At 35.7% G+C, this 18,601-nt stretch overlaps 1 protein-coding gene across 1 annotated transcript in view; it reads right to left on the bottom strand.

The window, feature by feature from the left end:
• Positions 1-18,601, bottom strand: part of LOC150109348 (uncharacterized) — a 233,482-nt gene that overhangs the window by 116,600 nt on the left and 98,281 nt on the right. Inside the window, exon 7 of the mRNA XM_090407573.1 lies at positions 433-876. Within this exon, the coding sequence (XP_090263699.1) occupies positions 433-876 (444 nt within the window). The remainder of the gene's footprint in view (positions 1-432; positions 877-18,601) is intronic.

Here is an 18,601-nt window from a genome sequence, read left to right as displayed (position 1 = left end):
TTAAACCAATAAAGAATACAATTTGGTAGGCTAAATCCCAAATTGCCAGCCCATCCTTGTTCATTCAGTATCCGGGTAGATACCTAACAGGGTGCACCATAAGAAGGTGAGGATTGGACATTAGGTCGAAACCCCTGATCAGTTCTCTGCATTCCTTTAAAAACTATGTGGATGTCTCCTCTCAGTTATATAACTTTGACCCTTAAGCACCCAAAAAAAAAAAAAAAAAAAGTACAGTTATGAACATAAAATATTCTACCGATGTACCTAGTATGCACCAATCACAATTTCTACTGATTATACAGTAAAATATTCTATTGACAAATCAGCATGCAACAGTAACAATTTCTAATGCATTTAATATATTACAAAAATAAAAAGCACATTCATATTTTTTTGTTCACAAATTCAAATTGTTAAAACAACACTTACAATTTTAGTTCCTTCATCAATGCAAACTTCTACATTCAGCATTTCTTCATTTGTCTGTTCTAATTCATCACCTGATGATGATGATGAAGAAGCAGAAGAGAGTTGCTTGTTATCATCAAGAACAGTTTGTTTCCATTTTACAAATGCGACTTTTTCAAACTGCATTAATTCATCCTCAGATTTTGAGCTTGCTTCATTCCCTGAAGGGACATTGCCTTCTTCCATATCTACATCTACAGGTGAACATGTAGCAATTTCAGCTTCAGCTGTATGATTTTCAGTTTCTTTAGAATTTGGAATTGTACAAGATTTATTAAGTTCCTTTTTCTTACTCTCTGTGCTTGAATCTGATGTAAAAGAACTTTGAGGTAACAATTGTCCAACTGTCCATTTCTGGAAACTGAGATCAGGTTTTATAAGATAAACATCCCAGTCTCTCCCAAACTGTAAGTAAATAAACAATAAAATAAACAACATACACTGATAAGCACATACATATACAAATTATCATAACAAATGCATCTGGATATTCTCTGAAATTGAATGTATTGGTGTTACCAATATTGCTAACTGAATGTACAATAATTCCTCCAAATTCAAAAGGGTAACATACTTGAAATGTACAGAATTATAAATAGGAAATGATATTTACAAAAAAAAAAAAAAAATCCATCTAAATTTTTATGGTTTGAATTTTCAGATAATTCAAAGATACACTTATTTCAAAACTTTGCTTCATGTTTCAGTTAATTATTATTATTGAAATATTTCAGTTAATTATTGAATTTAATATATATATATATATATATATTAAAATTATTTAATGACTCAAAACTGAGGTTCTGAGTAAAAACTTTATTAATACACACACGACTAGTAACAGGTGTAAGTGAAAAGGACATAAAAAATATCAGCAAGAACCATACAAGTACTGTATTTCTACAGAGTAGAACGTATAAAACAACAGAGGTTAATGTTTAAATGGAAGGAAGGCTGTAGTAACGTGGCCATGCATGCGTGTAAGGTCTTGTGATCTCCAGTACAGAATGGCAGAGCTATGAGAATCTGGCAAACTATAGCTCAGGTTGCTATTGATGTGGACGGGATTAAGAATGATTTCCTTAGATTCTAGAATCCGTCTCTAATTCGTCATAACATCTGTGAACCTTGTTAGTTAAATTCCAGCATATTTAATGTTGGAGGCCTTCTTCATTAGAGTTTGCTGAAAATAATAATTATTGTTGTAGGAAATGTCTCTTTGATGCTCCTCTAGACAAAGTTCGATGGATTTTTCCATTTGGCCGTAGTACGGTTTACTGCAATCGCAGAGAACTCTGTAGACACCAGGATATTGGAGATTATTATGTCTATCCTTTGGACGACTTAAGATTGAGCTGAGTTTGGGTAAAGTAGTGAAAAAAAATAGTCTTGATATTGTATTTCCTTAAAATGTTTGCTAAAACTGGGGATAGAGAGCTAATATAAGGTAAGGAAATGCAACCTTTGGAATTAGCTGTATCCACATTGTGTTGTTGATGGTGACAGTTAAACAGTATTCTATTTATAGTACTCTTAGAGTATCCATTGTTTTTGAAAGTATTTTGAAGGCATTTGAGTTCATTATAAAGTTCTTGTTTGTCTGACAACAAAGATCTTGCTCGATGACCAAGAGTTGAGATGATGCCGAACTTCTGTGGTGGATAATGGTGTGAGTCAGCGTGAACGTACCTGTTGGTAGATGTTGGCTTCCTAAAAATGGAGAATTTAATATGTTCAGCTGACTTGGTTAGTAGAATATCCAAGAAAGAAAGAGAGCCATCCACTTCTAGCTCATGTGTGAATTTAATATTTGGATGTGAATACTGTTTAACCATCACAACATCAAGTTTTCCGAGTACAAAAATTTAAACTATAACGTACGCAATTCAAACACAGCAAGATTTAAAAGAAAAGTAAACAAGACTAATTGTAGTAGGCACTAATGACTCAACTAGCGATAAGTTCAGTATGAGAGAGAGGACATGAAAGGGTTGTTGGAAGAGGCAAAACTGAAGTGTGAGAAAGTGAAAATAGTAAGTATATTACCTCGATATGATAAAAATGAATTAAGAAGAAGGGTTATGATGGCAAATGATTTGATGCATAGGCTGTGTAGAAGGAATGAATGAGAGTTTCTGGATATGTAAAATGAGTTTGAGGGAAGATTGGATCAGGCCTATGCTTGAATACGTTTGGCATTAGGATTCCTGAAAAATTATTAACTGATATAAGGCCTAACACAGAGAGTGTCGGGGAAACTGAATTCTGATGGGAGGATTTATGAGAATCTGTGTGAAAGAACAACAATGTTAGGTAACTGTGTTAATGATGGGGGGATGGTTATTATTATGGAAATGATTATGGAGAGAGAGAGAACGATTCTGTGTTCATCCGGTTCAGACATATCAAGCATGTGTAATGATGTCTGCATAAGTAAGGAACTAGATAGAACAGAGATCTGCAAGTTGTCGAACTGTGTCATGCGGACCACAGACAAGTGTATGCAAAAGAGCATGAAGGTAATTAATTATGTCTGTATACAAATGCTAGGAGTATCGGAAACAAAGGAGTACAGTTTGTTACCTTGGTTATTGGGATCTCATGTTGTAGGCATTAGTAACACTTGGCTAACAGAAACAGACATACTAACTGGTACTGAGTGCAAAGTATGCAGTATTTTTTAGAAGGATAGACAGGATAGGAGAGGAGGGGAGGGGACATGCTGCTAATGATATCAAATATCTCAAATCCAGTTAGAATCTAGACCTATGACTGAAATACGAGTAACAGTTTTTCATGTGGCAGTGAGTTTGAAGCCGTCTGGTGTGAGGCGGAGTCTAACAAGATTAAATACACAGTGGGGTGTTATTATATACCTGGTGGATCGGTTGCTAGTGACGAAGAAATGCATCAACAAGTAAATATGATTCATGTGAAAAAAGTAATCATAATGGGGGGGAATTTAATTATCTGAACATTGATTGGGTAGGTATGAAATCACATGAGAAAAAGGAAACTAAATTTATTCATCTGTTGCAAGACAACTTCCTCAAGCAGCATGTGACAGAAGGAACTCGAGGTCAAAGAGTGTTAGATCTGATTATAGAGTCAGAGGGGAGGGTTTCAGTTAAAGACGTAACTATTCTGCCTCCAGTTAGTGACAGTGATCTGCAAGTTGGTATTATGCAATATGGTATTCACTTGGGAAGTGGCAAAGTTTATGAACGTTCAATTCAGAAAAGGTTACATGCTGAACTACAAAGCAGGAAATTTTGACTACCTGCAGGGGTATGCTGGGTTCTGTGTAATGGTATCAGTTATTGGATGGGAAGGATATCGACAGTGCATGGGAAGTGTTTAAAAAATACTTAATTGATGCAATATCAGAATATGTCCCAAGAGTTTGAAGAATAAGTAGATTTGGAGTGAAATGGGTTGTAATCTAATTAAGCAAGAGATTTGTAAGAAAAAGATGATATGGAAGGAATATCATGTGCATAAGGATAACATCAGTTATGATAATTATAAGCAGCAGACCAAAAGGGTTACGAGTGTTATCCAGAAAGCTAAGGCCAAGTATGAAAAGAAATTGGCACTGCAAATTAAAGACAACCCAAAGGAATTCTATCATTATGCTGCAAGTAAAAGAAAGAATGAATTTGAAAGAATAACTCTACTGAATGCAGATGGTATGCAGGTGACTGATGCAGAAGTGATAGTTTGACTAATGAGCAGCTATTTTGCTAAAAGCTATCAACCTGGTGTATGCAACATTGTACCCACCACTATCTCTTCACCATATGAGGAAACTCATGTGGATGGGGAGGAAGTACTACAGCTGTTGCACAAACTGAATAAGAATTCTGCAATAAGAACTGAGGAGATATCAGCACAGATGCTAAAAGAGTGTTCATCTGAACTGGCTATTCCCTTGACAAAGCTATATAATTTGAGTCTCAAAACAGGAAAGATTCCACATGAGTGGAAAGAATGTATGGTAATCCCTTTCACAAGGGTGGTGCAAAGACCGATGCATCTAACTATCAACCAATCAGTGTCTCAGGAGTAGTGGTCAAGATTTTGGAAAAGTTATTAGGGCTTGCATTCAGAAATGGGTTCGCAGAAAATCTGTACTTTGCAATGAAAGGCATGGGTTTACTAATGAAAGGTCATCTTTTAGCAACTTGCTCACATTCTATAATGATGTTATCTCTGAGTTAGACAAGGTGAATGGATACACCATGATACCTTTGGATTTTGCTAAGGATTTTGACAGAATACAGCATAGAATACTGTTGCATAAATTGGAGAATATGGGTTTGGATTATAAAATATTAATAAATATGGCTAACTGACAGATATAAAAAGTGGTATATTGGGGGGTGTGAATCTGAAAAATTCAAGGTAACCAGTGGTGTGCCTTAAGGATCAGTCCTTAGTCCATTGTTATGCAATCTGTATATTAATGACATTGGGAAGGATTTGACATCATGAGACATACAGCTATTTGCTGATGAAGCAAAGAGAAGTACGGTAATTAGGAGTGCTGGTTATATCCACACTTGAAGAAATTTGAATAGGCTAGAATTGTGAGCATGTGAAAATGGCTGTCATTTCAATGTTAATAACTGTAAAGTCATGAACTTTAGCGTGATTAGATATCCAACGTCATATTATATTGGTGAGATTATGTGTTGAAGAAACTGATGAGGTTAGGGATCTTGGAGATTTGTCTACAAGTTTCGCCAGCTTAAGTCTGTCAGGCTTCTTCAGGACTTTTCACTAACATTAAATGCTAAAAAAGGATGCAGTAATGATAGTATAATTAATTAAAATTGAAAAGATGCGTGACATTAAGAGCATGGAGCACGGATACTTAGTCATTGTTTGTAGATCGTGTTTTATAGTTTTTTGATAAATTGAGTTCTGCTAAACATAGAATTTATTAAGCTTTTCCAAATATCTTTTAATATCATGTCTTGTTTCTGTTGAAATTGTCTCCTGTCCAGAGTACCACTTCAGCTTCTTTAAAGTTTCTACATCTGAAATCTTCTTCAATGTACGGCATGGAGCCGTTGTCCCAATCGATGGAATGATTCGAAATCGAGAAATGATGGGCTAATCCTGAGGTGTCTGTTCTGTTGTTGACATCTCCTATATGTTCTTTTTTTCGGATTTCTAGGCTTTGTGATGTTTGGCCTATATAATTCAGTCCACAGGAACATGGGATGTTATATACACCCGCGTACTTGTAGAAGGTGATGCTATCCTTAGGAGATCTTAACATGTGTGTCTTGTAGTTAAAATAGGTTTGAAGACAACCCTGATATTGAAAGACCTCATGATTTTTGCTGTTTTTGTTGAAACCAAGCTGGCATAAGGTATGACGATGGACAATGTATACTGCATAACTTGAGACTGTCGCTGTGGGCTGTTTCTATTGAGAATCCTTTGAATAATATTTTTTGGATAACCATTTTTGACTAGAGTTTTAAATATGAGTGAGAGCTCATCAAACAGATCTTTTTCTTCTGTGATGATATTTGTTGCTCTATTTTTAAGCATATGTATAATGCTAAGTTTTTGTGCATAATGGTGAGAAGATTTAAAGTGAAGATAGCAACCCAGTGTCTGTAGGTTTGCAGTAGATTGTGAGCAAAATAGAGCAACAAATATCATCACAGAAGAAAAAGATCTGCTTGATGAGCTCTCACTCATATCTAAAACTCTAGTCAAAAATGGTTACCCAAAAAATATTATTCAAAGGATTCTCAATAGAAACAGCCCACAGCGACAAGTTACGCAGTATACATCGTCCATCGTCATACCTTATGCCGGCTCGGTTTCAACGAAAATAGCAAAAATCATGAGGTCTTTCAACATCAGGGTTGCCTTCAAACCTATTTTAACTACAAGACACATGTTAAGATCTCCTAAGGACAGTATCGCCTTCTACAAGTAAGCGGGTGTATATAAAATCCCATGTTCCTGTGGACTGAATTATATAGGCCAAACATCACGAAGCCTAGAAATCCGAAAAAAAAAAAAAACATCTAGGAGATGTCAACAACAACAGAACAGACACCTCAGGATTAGCCCATCATTTCTCAATTTCGAACTATTCCATCAATTGGAACAACAGCTCTATGCCGTACATTGAAGAAGATTTCAGATGTAGAAACTTTAAATAAGCTGCAGTGGTACTCTGGACAGGAGACAATCTCAACAGAAATCAAGGCATGATATTAAAAGACAATTGGAAAAGCTTAATAAATTCACTATGTTTAGCAGAACTCAATTTCACGAAAAACTATAAAACGCGATCTACAAACAATGACTAACTATCCACACTCCATGCTCTTAATGTCACACATCTTTTCAATTTTAATTAATTTTACTGTTGTTACTGTATTATTTTTTAGCATTTAATGTTAGTGAAGTGCTGAAGAAGCCAGACAGACTTAAGCTGGCAAAACTTGTAGACGATTGTATACATATATTTATAAAGAATCATAGTCCAATAATAAATCTAAAGAAAATGTCTTATACTTGGAATTTTTCATTTTATGGAGGGCAGGGAAAGGACACGAGGGCATCCATGGAAGTTGAGAACGAATGGTGTCAAGAAGAGAGGTTAGCACTAGTTTTTTTCTCTCGTAGAGTAGTACGTGATTGGAATGGATTGCAATTGGATGTTGTGTGCACACACATAGTGTGAATGAATTCTAGAACAGGTATGAAAGTTGGTGCAAAATAGTATGGCCTCCCTCGATGAGTTCCGGACTTCCCGGAGGTCTCGCTTAATAATAGTAATAATAATAATGGACAGGAATTAGTTGTAAAACAATCAATGAAAAAGAGTAAAAAATTCATAAAACATAAAAGGGTATATACAAGAAATACCACTGTATAAATAAAAATAGTATAAACGATCTATATATGGTAAAGGACATTAATTGTTTTAAAAACTTAAAAACAAAAGAAACATCTGTTGAGTCTGATAGTCTGCCTGAGCTTATAGCGCTCTGACAATTATGAATATGGCTAAAATAATAGCTGTACTCATTCATGAAATGAGAACAGTCAAATAAAATATGACAAATGGTGCTTCTGGCATTACAAAACACACAGATAGGTTATCATTCCTAACAAAAAAAAAAAAAAAAAAAGGAGTGGGTAAGATGACTCTAACCTATGCAGAGTCAAGCAAGTACAACCTCTTCTGTTCAAATGCTGTGCAAACTAGAGTGCCATAATTTAATTTCAGGATTAATTTGGTAGCACTTATTATTAGTCTCTCTATTCCATGATTTATTTATTCGTATGGGGGTTACCCTGTTCCCCCACTGTCCCTTAGGACTGGTTGAGCCCTCCAAATGAGGGATTAAGTATGTATTTTATGACTATAGGTTCTTGTGTGTGTGTGTTCACAGGGCTGCTTTGCCTGTTCTGATGGATGAAAGACCCGAGTTTCCGGGTGGGGGGAACCCTCTAATGTCTCTAACCTCTATATGAGACTAGCTAACTTACCTTTAGTCGAAAGAGACCAGATAAAGGTTCTTCACGTCATGTATGAGAACTGAACCCAGGTCTTTCTGACCAAAGAGCTTCGTCTATACATGAAGACTGACACCAAGTAGAAATTTGTGTCTGATAATCTGCTGCTGGTCAGTGGATGGGACAGACAGATGATGGATGTTGGAGAAACGAGCTGACCTAGCTGTGGCCTCATTTCCCTTTATCCCAAAGATTGCTTGGAATCCAACAGAAATATACATATACGTGTAGCTTCCATAATTGAAAGAGGAGGTGTTGAATTCAAGAGAGCATTGGATGTTTTTGTAGATCTAGATCTTTTTAATGCCTGAAGAGAACTTTGTGAGTCTGAATATATGCATCTTTGATAGCAATGTAATCTGATGTATTTTAGTGCAAGCTCAATCATAAAGTTGGCACACTGTAGTCGGATTTGTGCAGGTATAATGGGATCTTCTGCTGTCTGGGAAGATAGCAGAAGATCCCACTATGTTTGAAACATTTGATTTAGAACTGTCTATTTAGACAAACACAATATCAGGATATTCAATTCTGTGAATTTCAAGCTGCTGGCAGAAGAAACAGTGGGGGAAAATTTCAGTAGCTTGATGAAAGAGAAGCTGCATGCACTCATGTATAACTGCCATTGTGGAACTCTGTTAAGTTGTGTATGAGCTACATTGTCTACCACAATCTCTAGAGCTTTGTAGGAGAGCTTTATCTGCAAACCAAAGGATTTTATAGTCTATCAAGTATTATAAAGATTCACCCATTGTGGATGAAAAATGACCACAAAGGGTGGTCTAGAAGAGATTTTATTTTCCTTGCATATAACAGAAACAACTGTTAGTGTCAAAGCAACAAAGTTAATTCATTTGCTTTGAATACAGACTAGATGCCATGCAAAATGTTCCAGTTGCAATCTCGATGGCTTGTTGGAGAATAGGGGCTAGCCATCACAGTGCAGAGCCTCCATAGCTCAGTCAGTATGAAGCCCTTTGATTGGAAAGACCTGGGTTCGATTCCTGTCCATGATGTTTTATAAAACATTAACTCACCTTTTTCTTTCAACAAAAGGTGAGTTAATGTTGGAGGTTTAATGAAATTTAGCACTGAGAAAGGATTAAAACTAATTTTAATACTTCCAATATTTTGTCTCAGTCACAGAGACATCTTCAGGGATTACAAAAAAACTTTTTGTAACACAGACAAATACAATACAATACAATACAATAGTGCGTGAAACTAATGTCCTATCTAGGTGGTGTGTCCTCTATGGGCATTTGTAGGTGCCTAGGATGTAAAGAGGAATCTCTGATAATTAATGTTTCCCAAAATTTGGGAAGTTTTATGCAACTGTATTTGTTTAAATTAGGTTGATTCCTGAGTGTGCAGATGCAGATTCAAAAAACAATCTTTCTTTTTTGAATTTACTATGGTGGGGCATGGTGGTTTTTTCCCAGGAGATCCTGTGGGTTGTATCCAAAACATGGTCTGCAGGGCCAGATTGACCATAATCATGATTGCAGATGTAACTGGATGGTTGCTGATCTGCCTGTCTGTCTGAAGTAAGCCAGTTTACAGGAACAAGGTACTCTATATATACTCCAGACACTGAGAGAGGAGAGAGCTGATCTTTGGTGGAACAGATAAGGGTAGCAAGTTTACAGTAAGGCTTAAAAGCTGTATGGAGGTTGTACTTTTTTAACAATCTGGCTATTTTTTCTGATGTGCCACAGATGTAAGATATGGTTATGGCATTTCTGAAGTCCTTCTGAAGAGATGGTCGGGGAAGGACTTGATTATTTTTTTAATTCTGTAATCACTGTAGTCATTGGAAAGGAAAGTGTTGTGTATATGTTTGAGTTCGGTTGAAAGAGCAGTTTCACTGGAACAAAGACTGTGGGCTAGAGTTTTAATAATGCCATAATATATCTGCTTGTATGAGTAGGTTTTCTATATACAGAGAAAGAAAGGTTACCATTAGGAAGGTGTGTTACTAAGGTGTCTAGGAGGTATAAACTATTGTTATTTTCCTTTTCCATCGTAAACTGGATTCTTGGATATAGGCTATTGAGGTGACTGAGGAAGGAGTCTAATGTGTCTGGGCCATGAGGCCAAATAGAGACCACATCATCTACATATCTTAGCTACATAGACGGTTTTAGAGGGGAAGTATCTATGGCTTGTTTTTCAAAATTTTCCATGTAAAAATGGCAAGAGGGAGTGAGAGGTGGGAACCCATGACAGTTCCCTCTATCTGTTTGTAGATTTTGTTCTTCCAAGAAAAATAACCAGAATTGATGGCAAAGGAAAAGAGCTCTAAGATATCACAAGGAAAAACGTTTTTTAAGAGTGTTAAGGTGTCAATTAGGGGATATTGGTAAACAATGAGATGATGTCAAAGCTGACCAATATGTCTGTATCATTTAAAGTAAAATTTTTAATTAAGTTTTTAAAGTGGATAGAGTTTTTTTTACATAACATGTGGTAAGACCAGTGATGGGGTTCAGAGAGTTAGCTAGCTGCTTTGACAATTTATAGTGAGGTGCATTAGTGGCATCTACTATAGGTCTTAGGGGAGAATTAGGTTTGTGGATTTTAGGTAAACTGTATATCCGGGGGGGGGGGACAAGAACCAAAAGGTTTGAGTTTTTTTATAATGTCAGGAGACCAGGAGGGCACTTTAAGTATTTTTTTTTTTAAATTTTTTAACTTGAGTTTTTATGGGGTCGTGTTCAAGTGGTATGTAGGTAGTGTGATCCCGGACAATAATATCCATTTTCCGATTATATTCAGAGGTGTTAAGAACGACTGTGGCATTACCCTTATCAGCTCTGGTGATGATGATACTTTTCTCTTTCCATAATTTCTGCCCTTAGAAAATTAGTTCAGAAATCATGGGAATATAACAAAGATATGTATTTAAGTTTTGTAGATCTCGAAAAGGCATATGTGCCAAGAGAAAAGCTATTCAAAATGCTACAGTTGTATGGTGTCAATGAGGCATTACATTGTGCAATACTTTGCCTTTATTTGAGTTGTAAGTCAGCAGCTAGAATAGAAGGAAGTACAGGAAGAAGGTTTATTGTTAAATCAGACAAGGTTATCTGATATAACAAGGTGTCAGACAAGGATGTACATTATCCCCTCTGTTATTCATTATCTATATGGATTGTATTATGACGGAAAGTGGTATTAAACCTGCATTAACATCGCCTGCATAAAGCAAAAAGCTGAGATTAATCTCAGCTTTTTGCTTTACAGGCGATGTTAATACTTCTAAATAAATCTGCTAGAAGTCTGCAAGATTCTCTGACTAAATTGAATAACTGTTGTAATACATATAGTATGAAGGTCATCAATAACAAGACAAAGACAATGAAAATAGGCACAAGCACTGAAAATATCATGATCATTGTGAATGGAGAACCTCTAGAGTAAGTAAAACATTTCAGCTACTTAGGCATGATTTTTAATAAAGATGATAAATTAAATATGGAAATAGATAACGGAATCAACAAAGCTGGTATGGCAGGAAGTCAACTGAATAAATTTATATGGAATAAGAAAGAAATTAATCAAAACACTAAATTGACTGCTAGAAAAAATAGCTTCATACAAGCCAGTGTTCAAACCAATTTTAACTTATGGATCTGAGAGCTGGGTTAGAAATAAAACACTTGACTAAAGACTAAAGACCACAGATATGAGAGTGCTGAGAAAGATTAGGGGCATGAACAGATGGCATCAATGGCAATATCTTATTAAAAATGAGGATATTAGGAAAGAACTTGACATTGTTAGCAACCAGGAATGTGTTAGCAGAACTAATCTCAGGTGGTATGGTCACCTGAACAGAATGGAAGAGGAAAGATTGGCAGGAAAAAGAACCAGAGGAAGACTGAGATATAGGTGGATTGATACAGTAAAAAGTACCTTAGAAGATAGAAATATAAGATATGATAATATTGGATTCTTGACAGGTAAGAAATTGATTTGGAGAAAAATTGTAGATAGGAAGTTGGTAATGATGTAAAATTTTCATGTAGTATTATCATATCCTGCACACCTCTTGAGGATACATGTCAAGAATGTAATGATGATGATGATTTTTTTTTCAAAACATTTTAATAATCTTTATAATAACATCAGATATAAAATAAATAAAAAAATTTAGTAAAAATTAAAATTATAACAAAATAATGAAATATTTTAAGAAAAATATATTTAAACTGGAGTAAAAAGTTCAATTTTTTTCTAGCAAATTCAATTATTTTTGAAGTATCAATGTTATTTAATACTTCTTGTTCCATATCCAATAGTACCATACTGTTTAACATTTCTTCTGACATCATCCTTCTTAGGTAGCTTTTACCCTTTTTGAGACAGAAAGATCTTTCTCCTGATGAATTGGAAATAGGAATAGTCAAAAATTTTTTATTTGTGTGGGTTCCTCCTCCATCCCTTAGGTCTGTTTGAGACTTCCTAATGAGGGATTAAGTATGTTTATGACTGTAGATCCTGTGTGTGTGTGTGTGTATGTGTGTGTGTGTGTGTGTGTGTGTTCGTTCGTTCGTTCGTTCACAGGCTGGGTTTGCCTGTTCTCAGGGGTGAAAAAACCCTCTACCGCCATATGAGACTGGCTAACTCACCTTCAGTTGAAAGAGACCAGACAGAGGTTCCTCATGTCATGGATGGGAATTGAACCCAGATCTTTCCGACCAAAGGGCTTTTTCTGTGCTGACTGAGCTATGGAGGCTCTTATTTTTTAAAGTAATTTCTACATTTGGAAAAGTTGATGCCCAAGGCTTCCTTCGAGCTCAGGGCTGCTGGCTGCCGCCAGGTCCAACACCCACTTGATCCACCTTTGCAGTTTCTTCTAGCATAATCCCACCAATATAATATGACTTTGGATATCTAATCACACCAAAGTGCTTGACTTTACATTTACTAACACTGAACTGACATCCATTTTCCCAGCCACAATTTCATCCTATTCAAATTATTCTGAAAGTACTGCATATTCAGCCCATTCCTGATTACCCTATCTATCTTTTCATCATCAGCAAATAGCTGTATGTCACCTGTCAAATCCTTCTGAATGTCATTAATGTACAGATTGAATGACAGTGAACTAAGTACTGATCCTCATGGTACACCACTCGTTACCTTAAATTTTGCAGACTCACATCCTCTGTATACCACTTTTTGATATCTGTTAGTCAGCCTTCCGCTTATCCACACTAATATTTTATAATACAAATTCATATTCTCCAATTTATGCAACAGTCTTCCGTGCTGTATTCTATCAAAAGGTAGCAAAATCTAAAAGTATAATGTGTATCCATTCTCCTTATCTAGCTCAATGATAGCATTATTATAGAATGTGAGCAAGTTGCTAAAACATGACCTTCACTGCAAAGCAGATTCTCTGTCAACCCATTTCTGAATTATATATTTAGTTTAATCCTTTATCCAAGTGTAAGCAAACAAAGTTTGCACCTGAAGTATCTTCAGGACTGGGGTAAACTCTTGGCAAAGGTGGACTGAGTTCTAATCACTTTCCTTAGTATCCCATAATGCAAAGCACATCTCCTTGTGGGCAAGTATAATGCCTATGCGTTATGAAAAGGGTCACTACCCAGACGGGTTTTGACCTTTATTGAGGTCTCTTCAGTGGGAGCCAGACCCAGAGGTGATGCCAAGGTTGAAGCAATGCAGAAGTTATATTTCCATATGCCAGTTGCTAAAAGGTGTCACACCTTATTATTAAATTACTCTGGATTAGAGAAAGATGTTCGAAGTTTTTTCCCACTTTGTTAGACTATAAACTATATATATCTAGTTTAATTCTTTATCCAAGTGTAAGCAAACAAAAGATATATTTAGGATATATTATACTTGGATTAAACTAAATATAATTCATAGTCTAACCAATCTTTCTCTAATCCAGAGTAATTTAATAATAAGGTGAGACACCTTTTAGCAACTGGCATATGAAATATGACTTCTGCATTGCTTCAACCTTGGTATCACCTCTGAGTCTGGCTCCCACTGAAGAGACCTCATTAAAGGTCGAAACCAGTCTGGGTAGTGACCTTTATCATAATGCATAGCATTATACATGTCCGCAAGGAGATGTACTTTGCATTATGAGATACTAAGGAAAGTGATGAGAACTGTCGTAAAGTGAAAATTTGGTCCTGAGAACCTCTATTTGATGTGAATCCAGCTTATTCTTCACCAAACTTTCCATTCACAATCTTTCTCAACCATTTCTCAAGTATACTTGCATAAATCTTACCAGGAACACTCAGTAGAGAAATATCTCTATAATTCTGACATTCAGTTTTATTCCCTTTTTTATATATGGGTACAATTACAACTCCACTCCAATCATCTGGAATTTGTCCCTCTGTCCAGGCCTTCTGAACTATACAGTGCGGCCACTGTAAGACTTTTATACCTTCATATTTGAGCATTTCTGGTAGAATATCATCTACTCCAGCTGCCTTTCCACATTTCAGATTTTTTATGGCTTTTTGTACTTCAAGTATGGATATGTATTCCTGGTTGTGTGTCTGCTGAGTGTTTTTTACCATGGTGCTATCATTTCTTGTTTCATTCTAATTCCTTTTAAGCAATCCTTTCTCCATTTCTGAGCTTCTTCAGCAACCTCCAGAATATCTTGCCATATTCTTGATATTTATTTTTTTTGTTCTTACCAAAGTCTTCCCATGACTTTTGTTTAGCTTTCTTACATTTGTCTCTGTATTCTCTAAGAACACAAGGTCTTACAGAATTTGTCAGGAACTTTTAATATGCTTCCTTCTTTTCCTTCGCTGCCTCTTTAACTTCTTATGTCCAACATTGAGTTCTGATTTTTCTATCCTTGCAGATAACCTCACCACATGCCTCTCTGGCTGAATCAATCAATGTTTTCTTCAGGATTTGCCACTAAATCTCCAAGGTTTGGTTTCTATTCTCAAACTCTTTCATCTTTTTTCTTGAATAATGTTTGTGTATTTTAGTCTGCAGTTCACATCCGAGAGCTACTCAACTTTTATTCACTTTAAAACTTTCTTACATGTTCTTCTTTTCAATATAAAATTCAATTTTATCCTGCTCAAGACTAAATGGTGATCACTTCCAATTTCAAATCCTCTGTACACTCTGGTGTCCTGCACCAGGGAGAAAACATCACTATCAACAATAACACAGTCAATGAGACTTTTCTTATTCCTTGCCTTTTCTCTCCATGTGAATTTGTGCATTTTTATGTTGGAACATTGTGTTAGTAATAACCAGTCCATGTCCTGAGCAGAAATCCAATAGGTATTTGCCATTATTATTAGCTTTGCTCTTTTCTCCAAATTTTCCCAAAATATTTTTGTATGTCTGACATTCATTTCTGAGCTTCCGGGAATATTGAACATATACGAAAAATCTGGTCAAACCATTTTAAGACTATCTTCCACCAAGGAAACAAAACTACAATGCCAACAATAGAAGAAAATAATGATCACCCAAAAATTTTACAAGAAGAAGTTAGATATGCAATAAAACAGATGAAAAACACTAAAGCACCAGGCATTGATACTATCCCTACTGAACTGTGGTCATATGGAGGCAGCATATCAATAGAATATTTAACAACCCTATTCAATAAAATACTACAAATAGGAGAGATCCCAGATGACTGGAGAACTGGAAAGATCATCCCAATATACAAGAAAGGAGACAAAAGAGACTGCAGAAATTACAGACCAATCAATTTACTCTCTCACACCTATAAAATATTCATAAGAATTATACAAAATAGATTAAAAAACACCTACGAAGAAATGATAGGCATAGAACAAGCTGGTTTCCGAGGAAACTATTCAACAATAGACCAAATTTTCACATTGCACCAACTAGCAGAGCTCAGCTGTGAAGACCATAAAGAACTATATTGTTGTTTTGTGGACTTTAAACAAGCTTTCGATAACATCAACAGAGAAATCCTTCTTAAAATTCTACTAGAAAAAGCAATAGACAAATATATAATACAGTTTCTGATAAAATATTACTCTAAGACAAATGCAATAATTAAAAAGGACACACTCACAACAGAACCCATAGAGATCCAAAAAGGAGTAATGCAAGGATGCCCATTATCTCCATGCCTATTCAACATATATCTAGAAGAAGTTGTAAAGAAAGCAATAGACAATGAGCCTGGAATCAATGTCAATGGTTTAAACATAAATAATATCAAATATGCAGATGATCTTGTCCTTCTTGCAAGAACCCCAAATGAACTACAAAAGCTGATCAACAAGCTAAACGAAACCTGTAAAACATATGACATGACAATAAATATACAAAAGACAAAAGTGATGAAAATAGAGAGGAACAAAACTACCATCTCAGCCACCCTAAACGGAGAACAAATAGAACAAGTAGACAACTTCATATACCTTGGATCGAAACTAACAGAAACAATAGATGAACTCAAAACAATCAAACACAGAATAGTGATAGGATGGACCACCATGGGAAAATTACAGAAAATCTGGAAAACAAATAAGATATCTAAACAAGCCAAAATCAAATTATATGAAGCAATAATTATACCAACAGTCATCTATGGAGCAGAAGCGTTGACAGATAAAAAAAGAGAGGAGAAAAAACTGCTGGCATTTGAAATGAAATGCTTAAGAAAAATAAATAGAGCAAGTTGGATAGAAAAGAAAACAAACATCACAGTCAGACAAGAACTATTGTATAAAAAGACAATAATAGAAAAAATTAGAAAACAACAACTGAGATGGTTTGGACACACTGTATGCATGGATGCAGACAGAATTCCTAACGTCCTAATCAATACTTTTCCAACTGAAATAAGAAGACCTGGAAGACCAAGAATTACCTGGCTGAAATTAATAAAGAACATCTCGGGATGCAGAACATATAAGGAACTTTTTCGACAGCAAGGAATAGAGAAGACTGGAAGATCCTGCTCAAGAGAAGACTCACCTCATCTTAGATGGAAGAGAAGAAGAAGAAGAAGACATTCATTTCCTACTCTGCTATTTAGATCCCCAACAAGAACCAACTTTTCATTTTTCATTGTGTCAGTTTCTCTCTCTAAAACCTCAAAAAATTCCTCCACGTCTACCTTAGTAGAACCTTCTGTTCTACTAAGGTAGAAGTGGAGTGGTGTGGACAAATATCAGTTTCCCATTCTGATATTTGTCCACATCACTCTACTCAATACTGCTTGCCATTCAAGAAGATTAGCCTCGTATTTTGTGTTCAATATTATAGCCACACCCTCTTTTCCCTGAGTGTCATTTGCCTGAGTATAACATTTTGTAATTATAAAATAAAATGAAAATATTAAATCACTATGTGTTTAATTTTTTTTTTTGTTATAGTGAAGCCCTAGTTCTCTTTGCAGCATACACATATAAACTCTTTTTAGGACCCTGTAAATTTTTCCATCAGGGGGTCCACTGCCAGCTTAATCCACAAATGATAAACTGAGCAGGCTAGGGATCTTTTAGTGTTAATAGACATGAAGTTGAAGTTCAGGATCCATCTAGCAAAGATTGCAAATACAACTCAAAAGATAATTGCAATGCTGAAATGAACTTTGACATGCAAAGATAATTATGTCATTTTTGCTTCTTTATAAGGCCTCACTTGGACTGGTTTGATCTGGTTTCCATTATTGTTATGATTCTGATACAGTGGGGGGGTGGGGGGGAGCAAAGGATAGTGTTAAGAATTATATCAGGATTGTGGAATACTGATTATGAAGATAGATTGAGAATTTGTATACTGCAGAGAATAGCAAACAGGATAAACAGAGATGATTTGTAAGTCTCAAGCATATCATCTCTGTTTATCCTGTTTGCTATTCTCTGCAGTATACAAATTCTCAATCTATCTTCATAATCAGTCAACTGAAAAGGGTCAGGATTTCAGTTGATGGAATTTTTCATTTGATAGACTGGTGGAGAAAGGATAAGAGGACATCCTTGGAAACTGAGAATGAATGCTACCAAGAAGGAGAGCAAGATCTAGATTTTTCTCTCATAGAGTGGTGCATGATCAGAATGGATTGTCCTTGTATGTTGTGTGTATGCAAGCAGTGAATTCAAAACACTTTTAATGGTAGCTGGTGTATGTAGTATGTGACCTCCTTCAATGAGCTCCTGACTCTCTGGAGGTGTCTCTTAATAATAATAATAATATTGTTCTCCTTCTAAGGCATTAGGTATATGAATTATTTTATCTTCTTCAAGGAAAGCAGAGGTATCCATGCCAAGATAGTCCACCTATTAGAGGGTCTCAAGGAATGTGTTTGACCCTCTGCAGTGTATGTTCCATTTTTTTTTTTTTAGTGAATTTTCATGTAGTGGGATCATCTGTGGCATGTCCCAGGAGTGAGTCCATTCCAATTAGTCTCCTTGATTCACTCAAAGGAGATGGAAACTAGGTCATATTATTCAGGAAAGTTATAATTGTTTAAAGGTAGTATTGACATACTGGTTTGAATCCCCCATTGACATTTTTTTTTACAGCTGCCTTTTCAGCAAAA

The sequence above is a fragment of the Typopeltis vanoorti genome, chromosome 2, assembly GCF_054136105.1.
Source record: "Typopeltis vanoorti isolate ZY-2024b chromosome 2, IOZ_Tvanoo_1.0, whole genome shotgun sequence".
Taxonomy (NCBI): Eukaryota; Metazoa; Arthropoda; class Arachnida; order Uropygi; family Thelyphonidae; genus Typopeltis; species Typopeltis vanoorti.
The sequence above is the reverse complement of the archived record's forward strand: the minus strand, read 5'-3'. Positions and strand labels throughout refer to the sequence as shown.